Raw genomic sequence first — 25,443 nt, forward strand, 5'->3', positions numbered from 1 at the left:
TGCCCAGAATGTGCTTAGATTTTTCAAGACATTTGATATGGTTGGTATTTTTATTTTTTATAGTTGAAGTATTGAAGTAACCAAATATATAGTAAATTGACAAAAAGTCATGAGTAGCTGTTTACCTTCAAAATCCATGTCCTTTCCTCTATTTCTTACTGAAGAAACTTCCTTTTGAGATGTGTTTATTGTGAATTTTGTTAATTTTTCTTTTGTTTACTAGTACAATACATTCTTTTTAGGGGAAAAATCAGCAAAGGCTTGGAGGATTTAAGACAAGTTAGTCCAGTAGGAGAGACATATATTCATGAAGGACTAAAGCTAGTAAGTTCTTTTACATTTATTTATATGTATGTATGTATGGGAGAGAATGCTCCCTTATTCTGTAATGAAATACATTATAACTCAAATTATTCAAGCTCAAAAACTCATTTCATGTTCATCTTAAAAGTTTTAAAATGTGTTTTTTGTTGTTTTATGGATGATACTGATAGAAAAAAATTATAGCCATGATAAGGAAACCTTGGGTGACATTTTCCTTGTTAGGAATTTTCCATTTTGTCAGTGGTTGTATTCAGACTAGTCAACCATAGCTAAAAATATGTATCATTTAAACCCAGTACTAACTACCCTATAATGTGAACACATGCATATTTCAAGTAAAATAATTAATTCAAAAAACCTTATTTAAAAAGTTGACAAGTGGCATTTTGCTTTTGTCAGTTTTACAAATTTGGTTTGATGGAACCATGCTGGTTTAAAGTTAAAATTAAATTGTGAGTTGGATAATTATTCTTTATTTTCAGGCAAATGAACAAATTCAGAAAGCAGGAGGCTTAAAAACCTCTAGTATTATAATTGCTCTGACAGATGGTAAGTTGGACGGTCTGGTGCCATCATATGCAGAGAAAGAGGTGAGTATTGAACTGAAACTGTTTTTTACACCCTGCTGTACTTTACGTTGTATTTCTGCATATATGGCCTCATATTTCAGTAATTCGCTTTCTCTCTCTCTCTCTCTCTCTCTCTCTTTGAGATAGGCAGTGATATCCAGGTCACTTGGGGCTAGAGTTTATTGTGTTGGTGTCCTAGATTTTGAGCAAGCTCAGGTGAGTACAACGTATCTGCAAACTTTAATCTAAATCACATACTTGTTTTAAGGATAGTTATTAAATTCTTTTCACTGATGACTTATTATGGTGTTAATCAACTGTTAAAATTTTCTATAAAAATGTTATCTTCTTGGCTGTATGTCTTGAGCTCTACATTAATAACTTGTGAATTATGATAGGTTTCATTAATGAAAATGAACTTCTTTAAAATTTTTGAACATTTACTTGCTTTGGGGGACTAATATAAGAGAAACATTTCTATTGAAATAATATAATTAGTCCTCTTCTTTAACTTAATAGCTGTAGTTATTATGACAGTCTTATTTAGGCCTTTTAGTTTGATTTAAAACTTAACTTTATGTGTACAGGGATTTGGGAAGTCCATTTAGAAAAGTCTTTAATAATTGTTCTCAAGTTTTCTTAGAAAATTTTTTTTCCATAACGTTTTAAGGGTATATACATATATGAAAAATTATTTTTTTCACTCACAAAAGGATTTTGCATTTACATTTTTTTGTTGAGCATGTCTAAGACCCCTGCAACTCCTGCTGTTTGCAGATTTTAGAGCCTCTGTGCTCTTTTGGTATTGCAATTTGAGGCCAATGCAAAGGGGTTGTGACTGATCCTAGTTCATTTGGTGGTAATAGCCTTAGAACAACACTATTGCCCTTATCTCAAATCCTGACCTCTAACCCAGGCCATAATGGTGGATTAATCTTGTGATGGAATTTTTCAGATGAACATAAATACAAATTGAATAGTACTTTGAAGTTTTCAAAGTGTTGAATATCTCAGCCACTCCATAATTAAGGTGTTTTCCTTTTTCTTAAGCTTGAGAGAATTGCCGATTCCAAAGAACAAGTTTTCCCTGTCAAAGGTGGATTTCAAGCTCTTAAAGGAATAATTAATTCTGTGAGTATTTCTCTGCGGGCAAAAAAGGATTGTCATTTTAGTTAAATTTTTAACTCTAAGAAGTAATCTTACTGTCCAGCATGGGTGGCCATTATCTTGAAGAAAGCAATTAAGAAAGAATTTTGTTTGGTATTGTTAATACTGTGCAATTATAAAGATTTGTTTTTTGTTTGTAAGTGAAGTTTGGTATTCTTTCAAATTGGGCTCAGCCAGCCTGGGTTTGTGATTTTCATAAATAGTCTGAGATGCATTCTCCCTTTGGGCATGAAGTTCCTAACCATGTTGTTATCTTCAGAGTTTTATAGTCTATAGAAGAAATGAAAAATAAAAATTTGGATTGGAATGTGTCATTACTCCCTCCTCCAAATATGGTGTGTCTTAGCTATCAGTAAGGCGACTTGAACCAGTGCTGAATATTTGACTGCTGTTGTTGTTCTCTCCATTTTAATGATTAATAGTTTCACTGGAGTTCATAGTATTTCTGTTTGGAATTCAGTTGAGTTGTCTCTGGTGATCATTAGAATCTGGGCTATGCTGAACAGGGTATGGGGAACAGGAGTGATGAATGCAAAGCAAACTTCTGAGTAGTCACAGCTGAGGTTTATGTTTCATTTTACTGCCTTTTGCTGGAAGCACTAGGAATAGTCGCTATTTAGTATTTATGTTATTTTGGTAAACACCATTCTAAAATGCAAGTGAATAATATATGCTCTCTGAGCCAAAGCTTTCCTTTAATCTTTAAATATTACTGAAAGCAAGAAACCCCATCTTCCCCATTGGAAAAAAAAAAACAAGCAAAAAACAGAAACAAACTAAAAACCCGTAGTTTCTTTTTATATTTGGTCTGGCATCTAAAATTTTTCTTTAAAGATGACGTCATTCAAAAACATAGAGTGAGATGTATTGAATTTGTTTTTAGTAGCTTGTAGCCTTTTTTTTTTTTAAATTAATAGAATCTTTCAGAGAAAATATAATTTGCTTCTATCACATAGCAGTACTTGTAGTTGGTAGGTCAAATATAAATGTAGAATGGAATAGAGGTTTAATTATGAGTTTACATGTATTCTCATATTAATTTTTTCATGGAGATTTGCAGCATAAAAAATAGTAAAAAATTTTATAGCTGCATTTGGGATAAATACTTGACAACTGTGATTTTAAGTTTTAAAATGTAGGAAAAGTGATGGACAATACACAGCTGTATATAATTTGGGCCACTGAATAAATGACTCAGTGCATTATATTTTAAATAGAATTTTAGTATACTTGGGAATATGAAATTAGTGTTATAATTATGCCTGGAAGGAGAAAATTCTTCCCTGAATTAATTATAATTTTTTCCTCCATATAATAAGTTTTACTACACAGTTCTACAGATAACTAATTTGTCTCTCAAACTCTTTTTGTGGATTTTAACTACACATTTCCACATCAAGGATTTAGTAACTGACTACCAAATGAGAGAAATTGGTTGCAATATTCATTTCTTAAATTTCATTTTCTAATTATATTAAGGAAACTTTAGAATGCAATAGCCTTCAAAGGACAGCTTGTCCTGCCTGAGAATCTTGATGGACTTGATTTAGCTTGAATCTGATATATTGAAAGGTTTAGCGTGAAATTAGAAAGATTTGAATTATCTTAATCACAGATTGCCAACAGAACCTCTGTATACTTTCATTTCCATATAGTTAAACTTTAGCTATTTTGTTTTAAAAGAAGAAGTAAATGATCCTCAGGGAACCCAGCCTCTGGGAAAACCCTAATAGTATCTGGCAGATAGAGAAAGGCAACCATTAAAACCTAACTTGGTCTCATTAATAGTTGATATCTTTATCAACTTAACTGTAGCTTGAGATTTTTGTCCACTTTACAGAAATTTAAGGTAATTCAAGCACTTCTAAGTGTAGATACTGTTTTCATTCCACCACTAATAATATACAGAACCTACAAGTCAGCCTAATATTCACATTGCACTTTTTAGTTTTAAAGAATTATCTTGTTCAGAAAAATTATATCAGATTTTTAAAGCAAATATGTTGTCTCTATCCCAAGGTGAAGGCAGATAGAAGGTATTATCTATCTATGTCTTACCAAGTTCATGGATGAAATTGTATTGCAGAATTTGTTTTATATGAAGCTAAGCAAATGGAAGAAATCAGAAAATTTAAGTCTTTTACATGTTTGGCTTTATGTAGGCAAAATATCTACTAAATTGATGCATAATTTTTTCAGCCAGTTATTTAAATATATCTGGTGTTTGTTAATTGTCAGTACCTTAATTTCTTTGAAGTTAATCTTTGAGAAAAATCAGTAACATGGTTTTTTTTTTTTTTGCCTCTTGCCTATAAAATCCAGTGAACCTAGATAGTCTGATTCCTTTAATATATATGATATCATATATTGTTAAGTCATAGTTTGCCCAGAATCAGTGTTTAACTGATGAGAGATAGGAGTTTCATTTTGGAGCTTTTCTTCATTGTAGTTAAAAAAAGAAGAGGAAACATTATAGTAGTTTTGATTTCTATGAATCAAAAAGCAAAAGACTGAAAAAGACTTTTGGTATGGATGTCTTACATATTAACAATTTAATGATCTTGTCTAAAACTTTTTTGATTCAACAAACCATTTAAATGTTTTATTATAATTTGAAGTGAAAATGTATTGTTTTTCAAAAATTTTTTAGATTACTTTCCAAGGAAACATGCTATGTAGCTCTTTTTTTTGAATACTGGTTAATCTTCAGTTTTAATTAGCACATTTGAAGATTCAGAATTCATTATTACAACAAATAGATACTGGTAAAAATCTTTTCCTCGTTTTCTCCTATCTTTCCTTATTATCTCACCCATTTTTTTAACTCACTCATTTATTGAGTGCTTCCTATATTTAAAGGATTATATTAGGCTTGGAGGAAATAAGACAACTTCTCTGTTATAAGGGAGCTTAAAAATAATGATGATTCAATGTTCAGAATGTGATAAGTTCCCTGCGGGTAGTATAAAGTGTTAGGTGGATTTGGAGGAGGGAAATTTCAGTGAGTCATGTTGTGGGATAAAAAAGAATCATGTAACACAACTTGTGTTAAAGTCCCCGTTGGCTGTAGTCTAAGTGGACATAATGGCAGGGTCAGTTTGGGTATGTAAAGTCGTGGAAGACTAAGATAGGAGCTGGACTCTTACATTCAGAATGCTTTTAATTAGGAACAAGGAAGACAGAGCTTGAAGAACAGCCTGGACTGAGTGGGAGTGGCTGAGGGGCAACAGGGGGTGTGGGGTGTGGCTTTGCTATGGAGGCATGTGGGAGATAAACACTGACAGGCCAGTCCAGACTATGGAGACCCTCAAATATTCAGATGAGGACTTGGCACTTATTTCATGAATAACTAGGGACCCGCGGACGATTTTTAACTTAGAATATGGAATTTATATGATATCAGTAAGGGTTTAGGATTGTATATGATGATGTGGAGGACAGGAAGATGTGCTCTAAATCTCTTGTAATAGTCCTTACAAGACATGGTTAAAAGAATCTAATACAGCAGAGCCAACATGAGACTGGGAGTAGGAAGGCCTGGATGGGAAATCCAATCTGCAGCTTCCTTGACATGATCTTGGGTACATTTTATAACAGAAACTCTCTGAATTTTAAAATTCTCATCAGGCAAATGGAGACAAAGATTTCTATTTATGGGGTTGTTGTGTGAATTAAATGAGGTAATGAAGAGGAGTGAATTCAGCAGGACTGAGCTTCATAATATTTTTTTTTTTTTTTTTTTTTTTTAAAGGAAAGACAGAGAGAAGGAAGGAAGGAAGGAAGAAAGGGAAACATCTTTAAACGTTTTCTTGTTTTATTGTATTTTGTTTTTCCATTTTTTGTTACATGGGCTGGGGCCGGGAATCGAACCGAGGTCCTCCGGCATAGCAGGCAAGCACTTTGCCCGCTGAGCCACCGCGGCCCGCCCGCTTCATAATATTTGATAGGGAGCTGGGAATAGTGGGAATGTTGGGCCAGGTGGTATGGGACCATTCGTCCATCTGTAGATCAGGCCACCAAAGAGATGACCAGCTATCTAAACCATCAAGGCTAAGGTTCAAAAGGGATAGTATGATATGTGAGAGGATTAGATCAAGATGGAATTTTACAAGGATTTCTAGAGGCGGAGCTACCCAAAATCAAGTATTTGACTGTGCTCTAGTTCAAAATCCCCAAAACATGGGACTTGAGCCCAGCCAATAGCCAAGGGAATGATTCAGCATTCTCCTGGCAAGAATTATGTAGAATTTCAGGGCCTCACTTTCAGAAAAGAGTCATAATTTTTTTTCTGTGGGGAAATTTGTAATACTAATTAATGATTCAGAGTAGAAATCTAGCTGTTAAGGAGAAAACAACATTCCCAATGGGCCATAGGTCCATAGAGCTTATTTCAGGCACTGGGTTTCTAGAGCTTTTGCAATAAAACTAGGTGGGAAGCACCTAATATACGCCTTGACTTCCTCAGAATCATGTTGGTATAGGGTGGGGCTGAACCTCTAGATTCAATAAATAAATGAGAACCTTCTATCTCTCGCTGCACAAGGCTCTGAGGGCAAAGGCTAGCAAATATTAGCTGCTATTGGTATTATTGCCATGGCAATGAAGCTAGAAATAAAAAAGATAGATTTGGAAAGCATTAAATAATTGATTTTTGTTAAAAAATGAAATTTTAATTTGAACAAGCATAGTTCAGACTGACATGTGAATACCCCAGTGTCCCATGCAATGTTTCATAAAGCAGCACTGTGGAAGAGGACATTAAAAATAAAGAAAAAACGTGGACTGCTGAATCATATGGAAAGAATAAAATTCAAGTCACACTATGGAAATCACCTTCTCACCTTTTTTTTTTTCCTAAGAAAAGCACCATAGAATGCTGTATTTATTGGAAATATTTTCACAGTGTTTTTTGTTTTATTGTGATTTGTTTTGGTTTTTGATAGAACACCTTGGAAAGTATTTAGCAGAAAAAGATGAATCAGTTGTGAAACTGGTTTGGCCCCAAAATAATTAAAAACCCTATATCTTAGGTAGTGGCAGCTAATACCAGAGTTTCTAAGTTACAAATGGAAAAATATAGAGGCATAAAAAAGAAGGGAATGAACACATGCAGGTAGGAAATTTAACCTATGCAATGGCATAGGTTGTTTCTGAAGAGGAAAAAAATAAGTGAAGTATATATTTCTAAAAGTAACTTCATTCAGGGTCTAGTAATATAAGATTCATTTGACTTATGGAGCCAAATTGTTTTTCCCAGTAATGCCTATTGATTTCTAGTTGAAACATATCTAAGAACAGTATTTAAATCTATATTTTCATAGAATGAGAAGACATTGTAAACTCATTTTCTCTCAGGCAATTCATTTTCCTGAGTCTTGAAGAGGGTACCTAATAGCCTGGTAAGAACTTTGCATGAGAGTTTTTAGCAGGCAGTGCTAGGAATGTTGACTGATTAATTGTGGAAACCTTTATTTATAAACATTGTTTAATGTAAAGCCAAAAGCTTAAGCTAAATGTAAAGATACCTTCATAGGAAAAAGAAACAAACAAAAAAACTGGTAGAAAATGGAAACTGGTTTTTAAGACTCTTGTTATAAAGGACTGACTGTAATGTGAGGCTCACTATTAAATCAGATAATCTGGGCTTCTGTTCTATCTAGAAATGTTTAATATTGAATACAATTGAGGTATTTCATTATAAGGTCTTTAACAGTAATAATAGGTGGGTTGAGACTATATATTTCCCCCTTTTTTATGCCAGTACCTGATACAGTATTAGGTAACAAGTCACTCTTATTAAATGTTTATCAGTGATCAAATAAAGTCCATGCCAGTGCTTGAAAATATTTTTATAATATAGCTATGGTATATTTGACCATTAAAAAAATGCAACTACTCTTTTTTGCAAGAAAACACTGATTTGAATGAATTGATTTCTAATTCCAGATTCCATTTCTAATTTTATCCTGTTATTTAAGTTCCATTGTATTAGGACTCTTGGACTACAAGTGACAGAAACCCAATTCCCTACTGGCTTAAGATAAAAAAAGAGTCTTTGGCTTATATAACTGGAAAATTACCTCAGTAACGCTCCATCCATGCGATCAATCCATGTTCTTAGGGTCTTCTCTCATGGTGAATTTTGTCAATGAGTTTCTATTTGCCTTATTCTCTCCTCCTTCAGATGAGTGGCAGAGAAAGGTAATTGCCAATGTCTTCAGACTTAGAGTCCTATTTTACCAAACCCACTTGAAACTGAGAGCTGTTTGCTCCAAGCTTTGGTATATAAAGTCCTAGTTAAGAACTCATTGACTCAATCAGGTCATGAACTCATCCTTGTACCAATTGCTTTGTCAGTATTGTTTGGGGCAGCCTGTGTCATATGTCTACTGCATGACATGCTGTGTCATATGTCTACTGCATGACAAGCGGTAGGGGCAAGATGATAAGTGAGAAGACATAATGATAAGTAGCCTCACTAGGGTAACAGTGAACAGATTATTTCCCTAATGAAAAGGAAATGCTATTGGTAGAAGTTCAAGGGCATAAAAGTGTTCTGGGTAGGGAAAAAAAATTAATGACTCACAGTCCAGTATTTTCAAATATATTTCAATTATATATATATATATATATATATATTCTGATAAAACTCCTTATTCCTTCTAAATTCCATTGAAATCAAAACTAAAACATGGGAAATGTGCTTTAAATTATTCATTTTATTAACTTTTATAATCTTATCTTGACATTGATTGCCCAATGCTTTATTTGCATTTTTCATGATGACCTTACTTAATAGTGTTATTTCCTTTTTCTTTATTTGGTAGGGAATGTAGTTTGAAGAAATCAAATCCACTCTGAATAAGTAACTGCAGCTTTGTGTTATTTTGTGAGGAAACTAAACTGATAGCACTTGGTTACATGGCCATAATTAAATGCTAAATTTATTTCTTACAACCTCTAACACTAACCAGTTAGGTTACAATAGGAGATGGACTTTAGAGCCTCACCCACTCTTGGAAGAAGATTCAGCTGTGTCAAAGGATAATTAGAAAAGAGAGAAATTGTCAAGCTTTATGACCAAATGGATCGTACCCTAAATTCTGTTGGGGGAAATGCATGATTGCTCAGTAAAATATCATTTTTCTCAAGTATTTTGATTCTTAATTTATTTAAAAATCATGTATTATGCACCTACTCTGTTCAAGACACTTTTCTGGGTGCTAGTAAACAAATGTGGTTATGGTATCTTTGATTTTTCTGAGGACAGTTTTAGGTATATTTGGTTTATTGGAAAATTAATGTAAGAACTGATATATTTTTCTATTCCTGTTGCATAGAGAAACATTATATTTGTCACTCTGAGTTAGTGAAAAATCAAATGGAGCAAATGTAGACTTAGAATGCTTGGCAGATGTATTTTATGTTTTAGTTAAAGCAAGGCAGTGGGCAAATATGACTAATATGAAATAATATATGCATCAGGGCAAAAATATGTTGGAACTAAATTCCTTTAGGTTCTGAAACACAGCTAGCATAATTATAAATTTATCCTATATTTTCAAAGCGCTTTTTATAGAAAGCATACTCATCCTTTAAGAAAGCATTAAATGTTTATTCTGAGTTTGTACTGACTAAAATAACCAAAGAAAAAATAGCAGAGGCAGATAAACTTCTGTTTCATATCACAGTTCATTTTTGATATTTTATTGTCGTTGTGGGAAAGGCAGACCTACTAGTATGATCTGTTATGCTTAATTGCACTTGTGAGATGCTGAGTGATTTATAGATGTCATTGGCCTTTTTGTTTCAAAGATCTGTAAAATGGGCATGTTTTCACTGACAGTGTGATCAGTACTATGCATTTGTTTTGTTTTGAGCTGAGAGTAAAGGGCAGTGATTTAATTTACATTCTTCCCTGGATTTCTTAGAGCAGAATTTCAGTTAGAAATTTGTCAATTGTACTTATAATACTTGCTTACTTGAAAAAGAAGAGATAATCTATATTTAGAAATGAAGCAGTGTGGTACAAGCTGTATTGAGCAACTGCTATTTTGAAGCTCCAAGCATTTCTAAAGAATGAACTCAATCAAAATACATGAGTACAAATTACAAATGTTTTTAATTGAAATATTGCCTCTAAGAGAAAAATATATTTGGTTGGTTGGTAGCCAGGGGGAAAAAAAAATAAAATCACATATCTGAGTATTGAAAGATAAAAAGCAACAAAAAAGGATCTTGTGAAACACCATTTTAACTGCTTTAGCTGCCTATTTTATCCACTTAGATGGCTAACTAAAGTTACCTTTAGGACTGATGTTGTTCATTTCCTTATGAGATTTACATTTGTGATCCTTCGTGTTTGAGATGAACCCCTGTAGTGGTTAAAGCTTTTCAATGAATCAGAAAAAATAAATGCTTGCATTTTTTATTTTATTATTCTCTTTATTGATATTTTCTGACATGCTATATGTCTTGGAAATTAATAGTTTCTCTCTGTTAAGGATGTACCTAGGATGTTTGTAAAGTATCTGCAATGTGTCAGTAATGTTATTTCCTAAAGTCAGTTTTAGGAAATTGTTACTGGGATGGATATTTAATATTTTTACTAGAGTTGTAGAAATGTTGGAAATTTGGGGGTAGCATATGTGAATTTAAGTGTAATGAAGTCATCCATTTTTCATAAAAAAAACCTTATTACCTAGAATTGGCCTTTACAAAATGAGATCACAACAAAAAATGAGGTCACAGTGGAAATTATTGAATGAAATTTAATCTTTTCCTCTTTTCACACGTCTTATCTAGAATTAGCCCTTTTTTCTTATATGTTATATTTATATTTATTTTGTGTTGATTTTCCTTTTTTTCTTTCTTTCTTTTTACACCTGATCTAGTGTTTTATGGGTACCATTGATTATCACAGTGCAAATTCTTCCAAATAAGTTTTCCTTTTATTGTGTGTAACTGAACATGTGATTTGACTAATTGAAGTAACTCTTCATTAAGCTCTATACTTTTTTGTATGCTTAATTGCTTAACACTATTCAGCCTCTTTATTTGATTTGTAGTCAAAATGTTCATGCCTTTTGTTGAGAAAGCTTTACATTTACTTTTCCATTAAACTCAATTGATGTTAATGAGGAACTGCTACTTATAATGTATTATGCTATATATTTTTATATTAGATCGGATTTTTTTTTTTTTTTTTGTATGGTCAGGCACCAGGAATCAAACTCAGGTCCCTGGCATGGCAGATGAGAACTCTACCACTGAGCCACCATTGCACTGCCCCACATTGGATTTTTAATATACTGTTTTCTTATAAATGTATATATTTTTTAGTTTCTTCTGGAATGGCTTCTATTTCACTTTCCAAATAATATCCTTCCATTGTCATTTAAAAATGGGAAAAACATGCATTTTAAAAGCCTTGGCTTATATTAGTTATAACAATTATAATTTATTAATTGTTGGAAAAGAATTTTTAAACTGGATGCTTGACCTTCAGATCATAAAGCATAGCTTCTAGCTATTTCTACCAAATTCAAAATAAACTTCAAAGACACCACAGACCTTAAATAATATTTGTCTTCATCTTATCTTAATTTATTCCATGCCAAATTTTATCTTGGACATATTCCAACTACAGCTTTTCACTAATTAATCTCATTTTATCTTAAATGACAAAAAGAAAAGGCCAGTTGTATTTCCATTGTGTACAGTTCTTCAGGTCACAATATGACTTGTTACTGCTTCTTGCATGTCCATTATTTATTATTATGACATGTGACCATTAGGTAAATACGTTCAGAAATTTACAATATCTCAATCAAATTATGGTTCCATGAGTATCTTAACATCTCTAAGAAAGAAGAACTCAGTCAGGGTTCTTAGAAAACTCATACCTTTGGATGCTATCTGGTTATTCCTTTTGATGGGTTCTTTAACAATACCTTCATTTTATTTGGTTGTTATTCAGAAACTATAAAGACCTAATTGTATGCCTCTAAATAAGCAAAATAAGGAAGCTTTTTGAAACCAATCTGATTCTTGGAGTAGTTGTGTCTTTGACTCAGTAATGGTTCACAAACTTCTCCAAATCCTGCCAATTCTGGCTCCACATACTTGTTACCTAGTATGGAAATTTTGCATGCAGTGAGATCCTGCCCTAGATGCATATTCAATCCCAGTTAATTTGAAACATGTCTGGAGTATGCAGGGCAAAGCAGCATTGTGATACCTTATTCAAGTTGGGCGGTAGAGAAGGAAGCCATGGAATCCACTTTCATCTCCTGCCAAACATCTGTACTCTCAAAGGAGACCACCAGGCAGCTCTGTCACAGCTGGCTCCCGAGGCTGCATCCGGGCTTACTGCTAACCGGAAACTAAACCAGAGGGAGGCAAAACAACCTTCTCTTATTCCCCCTTCCTTGCCAAATAGAGGAGTTCCACAGATTCAGTGTTTGCAGTGTTTACAGAAAGCTTGACAGTATTGTGATGATCAGGATTGTACAAATAATGCATCGGAATTTTATACAACTAATTAGAATCAACAGAAAATAATTATAACTTATAAGGGAGTGAACACTATTGCTCCATCAGAAGTTTTATCTTCAACAACTCAGAAGAGGGGAAACTTGAATTTTAAATTTTAAATTGCTTCTATTAATACATGGCAGGCTTTTTACACACATTTCAAAGGAGATATTCAAGAGAAATTCATTCAAAATAGGAAATAAAGTTTCAATGATGAGAAAAAGCAGTAACTTATTGAGATTAAATATATAAAACCATCTTTAGGTGTTACATGCTGGAATTTAGAATTGTCATACAAAGTACTAGAATTCAAAATTCTGCATATTGTTAACTTTTTTCTATTCTAGGTTTTCACTGATTTATAGACCAAATCTTAGAAATGAGCTTGTGTATACCAAGAGCTAGTCTTCCTGGATTCCTTCCTCCTCAAAGTTCACACCTTTATCTTCTACCCTTCTACAGTTTTGTCCTGTGCAAGCAACTAGGGGTTAAAAAGGATGTGTAAACCCCATGGTTTACAAGTATAGAAAGGAAAGAAACTAAAAAGGAACAGGAGGGAGACAGATCTCAGGCAGACACATAGGCAGGACTGACTTTTTAATGTTGAGGCCCATCTTCAAAAACATTTTCCTTCATGCTGCTTGCAGTTATTGCTTTACGTTATTATACTTTAACAAACATCTTCTTGAGGCTGTATAGGTCATTTGAAAGGCCACCAGTTATTCACAAATTAGTATAAATGTGTTCACAAATCACAGTAGCTGCACTAAAGTAGGAAGTAGGTTGGTGGAGGTGGAAAATGGAATATTCTGGGAAGTAGGGCAAACCTGCATAATGATTATAATTTGAAAAGCAGAAATTATGGTGTGTCTGGTGATCTAGCAAGACAATGATGGGAGAGAACAGCAAACACTGACTTTTTCTATGTTAGAGATGTCCTCAAAGTCAGTTCTGCCTCAAGAAAAAAAATAAAGAAAATTTCTTCTGCCTCCTGGCTCTGAATGCCCTTCTGTTCCCAGAACTCAGGCTAGTTATAGAGTTTTAGAACTACAATACCTAAATGCCATTGTCATCAGTACTTTTTATGAAAAAACAAAATTTTAAGATCAAATAACTAATTGAAATTGTTATACAAATTTAGAATTGTCATACAAAGTACTAGAATTCAAAATTCTGCATATTGTTAACTTTTTTCTATTCTAGGTTTTCACTGATTTATAGACCAAATCTTAGAAATGAGCTTGTATATACCAAGAGCTAGTCTTCCTGGATTCCTTCCTCCTCAAAGTTCACACCTTTATCTTCTACTCTTCTACAGTTTTGTCCTGTGCAAGCAACTAGAGGTTAAAAGGGATGTGTAAACCCCATGGTTTACAAGTATGCTGTCATTTTCTAAGTGTGTTCTCTATCCCCCAAACTAAAGCTCACTGTTTAAGTATGGCCTTTCCAGGCTTTTAGGTTCCATGATATGGAGAAGTGAAAAACTACAAATGTTTTATCTGTAGAAAACAAGTTTAAGATAGAAAGCAGTAGTAAGGTAAGACAATAGAGAAATAAACAAATAGAAAGGAAAAGGGCCTTGAGAACTTAAGAATCTTATAAATTACAAATTCATAGGGTGGATCTAAAATTTTAATTTATTCTAAGTCAATGGTATTTGGAATTTTAAAACAAACCTGTAAAAGATCCAATAAATAAAGTAAGAGCTTATTGTCATACTTTTGAAGATGAGAAATAAGCCAATTTTTTCAATTGTTTTAATAGTATAAAAGGTGTCCCTATAAGACAGGCAGAGAATTTTCACTAGTTTCTTAATTATCAGGTTTTGTAATGGTCAGACTATAACAAGCTTGGAGGGTAGTGGAGTGTATGGGTGAGAAGAATTGGATTTAGTCTCAAGCAAACTGGGAGATCTAGCTCTGCACTAAAGAACTTATTTTTCTAGGTCAATTTTTAAAGTTTTTCTAAGCCCAGTTTCCTTATCTATAAAACTGACTCAAAAGTAGTATCTATTCTTAAGATTTATGTGGATTAACTAAAGAAATTCTGATAAAGAAATTCTGTTGGGTATTCTTTTGAACTTTTGACTACTGATTTTTATATTAATTTAAAAAGTTGGACTTTTTGTCAGCTTATTAATGTTTGAGAATTTAAAAGTAGGGATTAGATAATAATGTCCATATTTTTAATTTGTGAGTATTCCTTAATATTACTTTTTAGTGAATAGATGCTTAGTATTTTTATGGCGGACATCAAGTTTTTGCCAGATTTATATACATAAATGTATCCTCAAATCTCAAATGATACAACTTTGCATGACTTAGAGTGCCCTGATTTTATTAATATAGCATTTGACTTGTGTTTAAATTTGTTCTATGATGCTTTAGCTCCCTCTGATGTCAACTAAGACCGACTTTTAGTGGAAACCATTTTCTGTTTCCATTGAGATATAATGAAGACAGATGGCAACACATTTGAAGAAACTTTCTTAGAAATTCCTCTGTTGCACAAATAATGGAAGTTCAGAGTATGAAAGATAATGCATCAATTATCATAGCCGGTACACCTGATCCAATGTTCAATCAATAGCTTACGTAATTTAGTGAAAATTAACTAAAGTGTTGAATATACTTGTCCTCTGTCAGTTGTGTTTTAGTGATGACAGTTTTAAAATAATAGGCCCATTTAGGTATCTTGAACATTTGAGCTTCTATAATTTGGTGGTATGAATGAACAGTATGTTATTTTGTATTCATGGGTTGATAAAAAAATTAATGATGTAAATTGAGCTATCCAATTAATTGATATTTTACCTATTTTATTATTTGGACACAAACATCAAATTATTTTGGTTGCTAGTTGTTGCTTTCTGAGTCTAGGAACATGTTAGACGCTAGTGGAAGATTCAAATTTAGGACAAGCGTTATTTTCTAAAAATGCTTAAATGCTCTTCTACTCCTCCCCTGTCTCTCTTTGATTATTTTTCATGTGGGAATGATTTTGTGAACTTTATTTGTTTCAAATTATAGGTTTCTGTGCTTCCAGCATTCTTAATTAGTCGAAGCTGTTTTCTCACATAAATTAACTTTATTCTGACTTATCTGAGTCCCAATTTGAGAGTTGATTTGCTGATTAAATAGACATTTTTAATGTTCTCACTAATTCAGGCATTCAGTCTTTATTTCCTAAGCATTTATTGGTTGCACGGCATGTACAAAATAATGTGCGAGGCACTGAAAGGGCTGCACAGTATGTTATGATCCCATTTCTGTCCCCAAAGAGTTTGTCTTCTAATAGAGAAGAAAAGTCGTGCACTCAAATAATGTCTTATAATATAAAGTCCAAAGAATTGAAAATAAAGCTAAATTCAGGAAAGGCAGATAATGTTCCATAGGAATTTGACTGTATTGTATCAAATGGCAGTGCCAATTTTGTGACTTGCGGTGTGAACTTGCCTTTCAATGAATGTATTAATTGAGTCAGTTTTCCATTCAATCATTTCTATAAAAAAAATCACTTTATTAAAATAATTGAGTACAAATATTAAAAGTATACTCTGATGTATAAATGTATATTTTACAGTTTACTGTAAGATTTGATAGCCCTAGCTATTTTAATCTCTCTTTAATGTAATTTAATTTTTAAAACCTCAGACTTGAGTAGGATGTATATTTCTAAATGAAAATATCTTACTGGGGATAAACAGGATCTGACTTCATCAGAGGTCTTTGAAGGTGTTTATTCTCCGGTCTTACGTTTCTGTCCATAAGGAGAATTGCAATATTTGTTCTTACTACTGGAACTATCAGTTATTTTAAAATATTCTCACGTATCACATCAAATTAAAAGAGGAAATCAACACGCACATCTTTGTCTTGAATATTATGAGATCTAAGTCATGGCCAATATTGATAGGACAGAGAAAACAAACTTAATTTTACAAATTCACAGAGATGAGTCTGGGATGAATAATCTCTGCCATGGCCTTTAGAAAAATTTTGTACCTTTTTGTAAAGAATTTGTACACAGAGATTTCTATTTCCAATATATGCAGTTTTAAACCTTTCTTATAATTTTCCTTGGTACTTGGAACATTTTTCAGTAATATTAACAGAAGTGCTGATGTATGGTTAAGATAAATGATGAAGCGATTACAAACTAAAAGATGCACTCAGCTTTCTTAACAGAATCTGTTTGAAAAAAATTCCTTCAGAGCTGGTTACAGACGAAATTGATGTTGAAGGGGAGGACTTTTTGACCTTTCATTTTGTGGCCTATTTTCTCCCACTTTACCTCAGATTTGCCAAAGCTGCAATTATACTGTTCTGTTATTTATTTAATTTTTAAACTTTTTTTTATTGTGTATTATAACATATATACAAAGCAAAGAAATAAAAAAAGCAATAGTTTTCAAAGCACTCTTCAACAAGTGGTTACAGGATAGATCCCAGAGTTTGTCATGGGCTACCATTCGATCCTCTCATATTTTTCCTTCTAGCTGGTCCAGGAGGCTAGCGGGCTTAAATACTGTTTTATTATCATAATTGACTTTTTTTTTCCCTTCTTTTTTTGTGAACAATAATGCATATACAAAAAGCTATAAATTTCCAAGCACAGCACCACAATTAGTTGTAGAACATATATCAGACTTTGACATGGGTTACAGTTTCACAATTTTAGGTTTTTACTTCTAGCTGCTCTAAAATACTAGAGACTGAAAGAGATATCAATTTAATGATTCAGCATTCATATTCATTTGTTAAGTCCTATCATCTCTGTATAATTCCACCATCACCTTTGATCTTTCCATACCTCTCATTGGGGTTGTTTGGGCTATGGAAATTCTAAATTTTTGATATTGGGAGGGTTTGTCACTAATATGATGGGGTAGGGAGATGAAACTACCTGATGTTCTGGAGAGTCTGGTCTAGGTTTCAGGACTTATCTGGACCAGGGACCCATCTGGAGGTTGTAGGTTTCTGGCAAGTTAACTCTAGTGCCTGGAACCCTTGTGGAATCTTATAAATTGCCCTAGGTGTTCTTTAGTATTGGCTGGAATGGTCCTAGTTGGGGGTGGCAGGTTATGATAGGTAGCAAGGTCTACCTGAAGCTTGCATAAGAGCAACCTCCAGAGTAGCCTCTTGACTCTATTTGAACTCTCTCTGCCACTGATACTTTATTAATTACACTTCTTTTCCTCCATTTGGTCAGGATGGAATTGTTGATTCCATGGTGCCAGGTCTGGATTCATACCTGGGAGTCCTCTCCCATGTTGCCAGGGAGACTTTCACCCCTGAATGTCATGTCCCATGTAGGGGGGAATGCAATGATTTCACTTGCAGAGTTGTACTGCCTTATTTTTTTTAGCTGGAACATTTTTAGCTCCATATTCTTTTAGCAAACTTTTATATCCTGTTTCCCTCATGGTCTTGATATCTGAATTATGTAAAAATATTTGAAGATGCTACTGATCCAAGAAAGCACATTTTTTTTTTTTTTTTTGGTGAATGGTTTGGAAATCGAATCCAGGTCTCCCGCATGAAAGGCGAGCATTCTGCCACTGAACCACCCTTGTACCTGAAAACATATTGACTTTTAACCATGGTCTTCGATTTTGAATCCACAAGAGTGAGCATTGTTTATAATAGTCAAAGTAGTAGACTAAGAACAGATACTTGGGGGCAGAATGGTTTTTGAGTGCCTATGGAATGTCTTTGGCCGTTTCTGAGTTTAAATGGAACCTATGTGAAATATCTCACATATAAAACCTAAATAAATTTGCTCCCTGATTCCTAAGGACTCAATCACTGTGTGAAAAGTGGATTCACTGGCCATAATCTAAAAATTGCAAATGCTGAACCTTTTTCAGAGGTGCATATTCAGCAGTAAAAATTTCTTGATTTGACATAGTTCGTTTTAGGAACAGAAAGCTTCTATTTCCACGTTTATTAAAGAAGACACTAAAAGCATTTGATTTCCTTTAACAGTCCTTCCTTCCTGTTCTGGTTATATGTAAGAGATGCTAGAAACCACTGCACATCATCTGTCTTCAACTTCCGTCAAGAAAGGAACATCATCAAAGATCATCTGGAGCTCGTCTGACTTTGCAGTGTAGTGCAGAGCAGTTCTAAAAATAAAGACAGGATTGTTGTGTCCATTACCAGAAGCTTATTTCATCATTGTTGTTTTTCACTTGTAGCCTGTGTCTTGTATGGGGGTTTCTGTTTCCCAGAACAAACTAAAACGAGCCATTCTGTTTCTGTGCTCCTGGGATACTTGAATACAGAGTCTGTATTTTGTGAGGATAATATTTGGCTCATACAAGGAGCCCGGGTTCTGCAAGAGTAATATTTGATGCACATAGTGAATATATTATATTTCAAATATGCAATATATATATATATTTTTTCTTCGTGGGCAGGCACCGGGAATCGAACCCGGGTCCTCAGGCATGGCAGGCAAGCACTCTTACCTGCTGAGCCACCGTGGCCTGCCCAAATATGCAATATTTGATGCACCCATTAGAATTGAGCCTGGGAAATGGAATAGAAAGGCCACAATTAAATGAAAAAAATGTATACTTATTGATATTGTATTGAACTTGAAAATAACATTAAATTAGCATAATTAAACTATGTGATTTTATGGTTGTGAGGAAACATTCACCTATCATTTCATACCCAAGCCTACCAGATTTTGAAGCAACACCCACTTATGCTTATTTGGAAATATTTTGCTCAATTAAGGATTATTATAATATACTAGCTTAGAATATATCCTGAAAACAACACAGAAATTTCCTAAGAACTTGGTAGCTCTATATGTTTTTGTTTATAGATTTTCTCTACTGAATTCAAAGGGAGAACATTAAGTTTGTATCTTATAATTATTTTATACGCTATTATTTGGATGATCTATATCTTGGTCTTTTGTTTTTCCTTTCTAGATATTAACTCAGTCATGCACCGAAGTCCTGGAATTGTGGCCATCAAGTGTCTGTGTGGGGGGTAAGTATTTAGAATTTAAAGATACCATGTAGGAAGCGATACTGTTTTCCTAGCTAGAATGTATGATTTGAAACACATGTTGGAAAGAGAATAACAAAATTAGCTTTTTTTTGGCATTTGTTTCGGTTTATTAAGGCTGCCAGAATGCAATATAGCAGAAATATGTTGGCTTTCACAATGGGAATTTATTAGTTTATAAATTTACAGTTCCCAATTAAGACATCAACAGGATGGTACCGTCTCTGAAGAAAGGCTGCTGGCATCTGGGGTTGCATCAGCTGGCAAGGCAAATGCCTGGTTTCTGCTGGTCCTTCTCTCCTGGGATTTGTTGCTTTCAGGTTCTGGCTCTTTCAGCTTCTGTAGGGCCTTGCTTACTTCTCTAGGCACAGCAGCTCTCTAAACTCTTTCTGAGGTCTCTCCACTTTTTCTGCCTTTTACCCTCTCATAGAGGACTCCAGTAAAGGATTAAGATCCACATTTAATGGGCTGAATCTCATCTCAATTGAAACAACCTAATCACAAGGTCCCACCCATGGTATGTCTCCCTGTGTTAAAGGAACATGGCCTTTTCTGGGGTATATAATAGTTGTAAACCAGCACAGCATCTTTTTCTGTAAGAATTTTAAAATAATTCCTTGAAATACTTCTATTTTAAATTCAAATTTTTAAAATTGGAGTTTATTTTAAATAATGAGCATATTGTGTGATAAAGTTTTAGAATCTCCTGCATGTTAAGTACATGTTTGGGGCCTTTATTTTGGGAAGCAAAATAAAATAAGAAATCTCTTCTATATACAAATAGTCACGTACCTGTATGGTTTGAGCTCCGTGCTTTGATGACCTGCCAAAATACAGAACATGCATAAGTATATCAGAGCACATAAGGAAGTGACTAATGGGTGTATTGCAGGAAGGAAGCAGGTGGCTTCATCAGCTGGTGCTAAGAAGAGATCTCAAGTTTTAGGGCTTAGGTATGATCTGCTCTCACCGATTTTTATCTTTTTTACTCTGACCTGGAGTTTGCTTTAACCTGACATTATTTCAAAAGGGAAGATGTTGGGCTTGATGGGGGAGGAAATGTGCTGTGTAATTTATCACAGACCCTACCAACCTGTTGGAAATGGTCTGGGCTCTCTAATGCTATTTGAGATGTTTAGGAGAAATAGTGCATTTGAACATCCCAGAGCAGGGTTCTCTTTTCCAAGATCATAGATTAATAAATTTCTGAATGTAACAAAGAAAAAAATAAACAGAAATAATATTAAAGTGGTAGTTAATATTTATTAAACTATGATTGCATTCTTAATCCATACTGGGTACATTGCATTTATAATTTCACCTAATCTTTATGGCAACCCTATCTGACAATATGTAATCCCGGTTTTACAAATGATTGAGACATAGACAATTCTAGTATGTGGTATTAGTAATTGACCTTTTAGATCTTTCTGATTGTAAAGCCCATTTTTTTTTTACTGAAACCCATTTTAGCGTTTATCTACACTCTATTTTAACTTACAAGTAAAATTCCTTTCCCAACACATTTAATAGAGAGCACCATGGCAGCAGATTTCTTCCAACTTAATATGTGTGTTGGTTTAGATCAGATACATGGTGTTGAGAGGATTGAAATTCATTTATTGATATAATAGTTAACAGACATCTTATACCTAAGCACTAAGCATTTAGCCACCTATTAAGATATTTGATCAGTTCGCTCTTGTTCAATTATATTCTTTTACTCTCTATTATGTGGTGACTGTTCCTACTATATAGATGGAATGTAATAAACTAAACAGCTTCCTTTAGTGATTGGTCATGGATTATTAGTAGTAGAAAGTACATAACCTCTGATGGGAGGAGGAAGGTTCATAGATTAAAGAAAATACTACACACAGGTGTCCTAAAGAGCAAAGAAAATGAATAATTAATACCTGAAGATTGGGAAATAACTGGATATTTGAATATCTCAATACCTGAAGTTAGAGAAAATGAAGAGATTGCTTTCCTGCTGATATTTTCCTAAGGGAAGAATTTGGAAAAGTTTATGGTATCTGAGAATGAGGGTTATGCTTTGATTAAAAAACCTTAATCACTACTGGAAACACTTTAAATAATAAAATAATGTATCTCTATGTGGCAGTGATTAACATCTTAACTACTTTACCCAAGAGGGTCTGGAAAAGCAAAATCGATTTGGAAATAGAGCTGTGTCTTCATTCTTACGAGTTTGCTGATTGGTATGAAGAAATTTGTTCTAAGCATCCTGGCACTTAAGTTTCAAGTTAAGCCTCTTTTTGTAAAACAGTGAATAAAATGTTAATTTTTCCTTTCCCTTCTAGAGGAATTTCAAATTGTTTTGTCGGGAAGAGGATTCATGTTGGGCCGTCGGAATGGCAGTGTGCTCTGCACTTACACTGTAAATGAAACATATTCAAAGAGTAGGTGGTCTTGGAATCTTGTTGCTTTCAGACCTGCCAAACATATCAGAATCAAGCTTTCTCTTTTTGCTAACCCAAACCAACTATACTGTATTTTATCATTGAAGAGGAAAGCAAGGCCTTATGATAATGCAATATTGATAGTATTTATTTAATAGTTATTGCATGATAGTGACATTCTTTTCATAGCTCAGTAAATGGTGGACTCTGTCCTAAGTAGCTTCATTTATAGATGATGGTCTTATGAATGAAAGAGTAAAATGACGTGCTATGGTCACGTGGCTAACAATGGCAGAGGTGATAGTTGAATTCAGTGTTCCTAACTTCGCTCTATATGATCTGCACCAACTGCCCAATTTAGTTGCCTTTCCCTTCCAGGTTTTTTCTTTCCATTCTTGCCTTAAAATCTAACTATGTTGGACTATTATACTACCTATTGATTTAGTTTATTGCCACTTGTTTTCTTTATCTATCTTCCCAGTAAGGCTTTTACCTTATAGATCTGGAGATATACCACAGTGAAGATAAGTTATATATTTGTGGAAATGAGTTTCTTTTCCTTATCCTTCACTTTCAAAAAGCAGACGAGTATAATATTTTATCCTTACTCTGAGCAAAATTCTTTGACCTAAACAGCTTTTAGTTTTCTAACCATTTTGACTCTCCATTAAAATAATTTTTCCTGATTGCTGAATATGTTGCTCTCTAAGAGTTTATACTGTAAAGCAGACTCCAACTTTGTGTAACTCTGGTAGAGCTATTTTTTGAGTTTTGTTTGCTATTTTTCTGTTTATTTGATGGAAAGACTAAAATAAGCACATTTTTGGCTACACATTAGTGTTCAATATGTCTTTGTTGAACTAAAGTGCTGAGGATATCAGCATGCTAGATATCCCTTTTTTTCTTTTTAAATCACCATTTGGTAAGGCAAAGAACATTTACTTTCAATATTTGATGGAAGCAAATTTTTTTTTTTAATTCAGTAGCTATGTTTTAAACTCTTTTGAAGTGATTCATACCTAAGAGTGAGCTTTATCTAACTTATTTTGATGCTTTATTTTGGTTGACTATCATGTGTTCATGTTTTATGTGTAGCTAGTTGAAATCACATTTATTAAGGCATATCTTCAAAGTGAAGGCAGAATTGTGTTTTCATTATTCACATTTTTGAATTCTCTATTTGACTATGTAACTTTTCTGAATAATTATATATCTAGGTTAGTTTTTCTTATATATTTTCAAAATTATAAGGGCAATTTAATGACCCGGATTTGTAAGTTGTATTATTTACTTTAGATGCAGCTATTTTATTAAACTCTTGAAATAAGTTCATTTTCTCTTGGGACATTCTTCCTTTCTCCATAATTTATAAATTCTGATTTAAAATACATATCATTTATCCTTGAAAATATAAGATACTTGCAAAATTGAAGAAAGAGAAAAGCACAATAACTTTATAGTATTTGTAACTGAATTTGAACTTAATTTGTTAGAAAATTCATAATTTATGATTTTGCAATATTATGTATTAATTAAGCACATAATTTCTTTCCATTTTCTATGCCTGTTCCCTTCTCTCTCTTCATATGAATATTATTTTTCTTTTTTTATGCTAGAACCTCTGATCTTCACACTTGATCTCTGATTTCCATATGTTGTTCATATCTTTAATGAAATTGTATAAGTTATATAAGATACTTTATTAATTCAGTGGTATTTTATCTCTAGGTGTAACACCAGTAAGTGTACAGCTTAATTCCATGCTTTGTCCTGCACCTACCTTAAATAAAGCTGGAGAGTAAGTACTTCATTAAAAACAATTTTTAAATGTTTTAGCTACACATTATTAGAAAATGGTGAAAAAATATGCGTTGGTCATTTTATTGTCATTTTTTTCGTGGTACCGAATGAACATTAAACAGTAAACTGTGGCCAAACTACTTTAGTTAGTACTTCAATTATATGCTTAGTAGGCTGAAAATGGTAAAGTCTGTTGTCTGCTTTCTTAAGTATTGCTTAAAAGGCTCTATAAATATTTACCTGAATGTGTTTAATACCTCTTGTTATATCCTCTAAAAAATCAGAGCGACAGCAGTTATTTGAAATTAGGATATTGAATGTACAAGCACATACACACTCTCACACACACAGAATTTTAGTGAGATTTTACTAAGTAATCACTATAGTATTTTGTAAATATTGCAGTTCAAGAGCAATAGGAACATGTGTTAATATAGCATAGCTTGGACTACAAAAAAATGTATGTCTTTGTATCGGTTGTGATTTAATTAGTGCCCCACCTATTTCGGTCAATACTATCATGTTCTTTGGTGTGATGATAAACCAAAATGATAGTTGGTTAAAATAAGAAATAATTGTTTGGAAAAATGCCTTTATTTGAATGACCTATATACAAATAATTTTACTAATTATTTAGTGTTACTGTTTGTGACTTTCCACCCTTTCTATTATGCAGCAAATGATTGGAAAACAATTTAAAACCTCCTTAGTCCAACAGCAGTGAATGCATATATTTAAACATAATGAACGGAATATAGTTTTCTATGATCCCTTCATGCTTATCTTTCACTCAGCACCAAGAAAAATTAAGTATACATGACCACAACTGCCACTCTGGTATAGTGTCCAGAGAGTGAAGATTATGTTTTCTTCCATGGAATGCAAGAGAGTCATTTTAGGAATTTGCAGTTGACTTGAGCACTTCTGAGTATGGTCAATCAATTCAAGATATTGATTGGACATTACTTCTGGTCATCTAAGTAAATTGTAGGTGTATCGCCTTTCTCTTTTAAACTGATTGAAAGGAATTTCATAATATAACTTAAAAAGACAAGCTGCCAGTCTCTTTCTCTTTTCTATTAAAAAATAATTTAATTTCTGTTTCATAATCTAGTATTACTGAAAATGTGCTTGTCGCTAAATTGAACAGGGACTGAAACCTGAGGCAGGTCAGCTTTATATGGAGCCATCTTAACTTCAAGGGCAGTGGACTTTGGCTTTCTGAGTAGTCATATCTTGTATTAGTCATGATAAGTCTATTGACTTGAAGTTGCTATTATATCATTGCATCTGTATTTCCATGTTGGGTCTCAAGATCGTTCCCCCACTCCTGCTTCTGCAAGCTGTTTGCTTTATCTTAATCTAATCATTGGCAGCTTCATCCTTCTTGCTGTTCAGATTAAAATCCTTTGAGTGATCATTCATTTGTCTCTTTGTCTTACATCCAGTCCATCAGCAAATCTCATCTTTAATTTCAGTATATGTCCAGAATCCACCCCATCTTTACTGCCTCCACTGCAACCATCCTAGATCAAACTACCATTATCTCTTGCTTTGATTATTATCTACCAACTGTACTTCCTGCTTCTGCCCATGGGG

General features: G+C 33.4%; 1 protein-coding gene across 1 annotated transcript in view; it reads left to right on the plus strand.

Annotated features, from left to right (window-relative positions):
- ANTXR2 (ANTXR cell adhesion molecule 2) overlaps nt 1-25,443 on the plus strand; it is a 140,277-nt gene that overhangs the window by 16,192 nt on the left and 98,642 nt on the right. Inside the window, exons 4-10 of the mRNA XM_077143050.1 lie at nt 243-324; nt 807-914; nt 1,041-1,109; nt 1,944-2,024; nt 19,543-19,603; nt 21,946-22,044; nt 23,773-23,842. Of these exons, the coding sequence (XP_076999165.1) occupies nt 243-324; nt 807-914; nt 1,041-1,109; nt 1,944-2,024; nt 19,543-19,603; nt 21,946-22,044; nt 23,773-23,842 (570 nt within the window). The remainder of the gene's footprint in view (nt 1-242; nt 325-806; nt 915-1,040; nt 1,110-1,943; nt 2,025-19,542; nt 19,604-21,945; nt 22,045-23,772; nt 23,843-25,443) is intronic.

The sequence above is a fragment of the Tamandua tetradactyla genome, chromosome 24, assembly GCF_023851605.1.
Source record: "Tamandua tetradactyla isolate mTamTet1 chromosome 24, mTamTet1.pri, whole genome shotgun sequence".
NCBI lineage: Eukaryota > Metazoa > Chordata > Mammalia > Pilosa > Myrmecophagidae > Tamandua > Tamandua tetradactyla.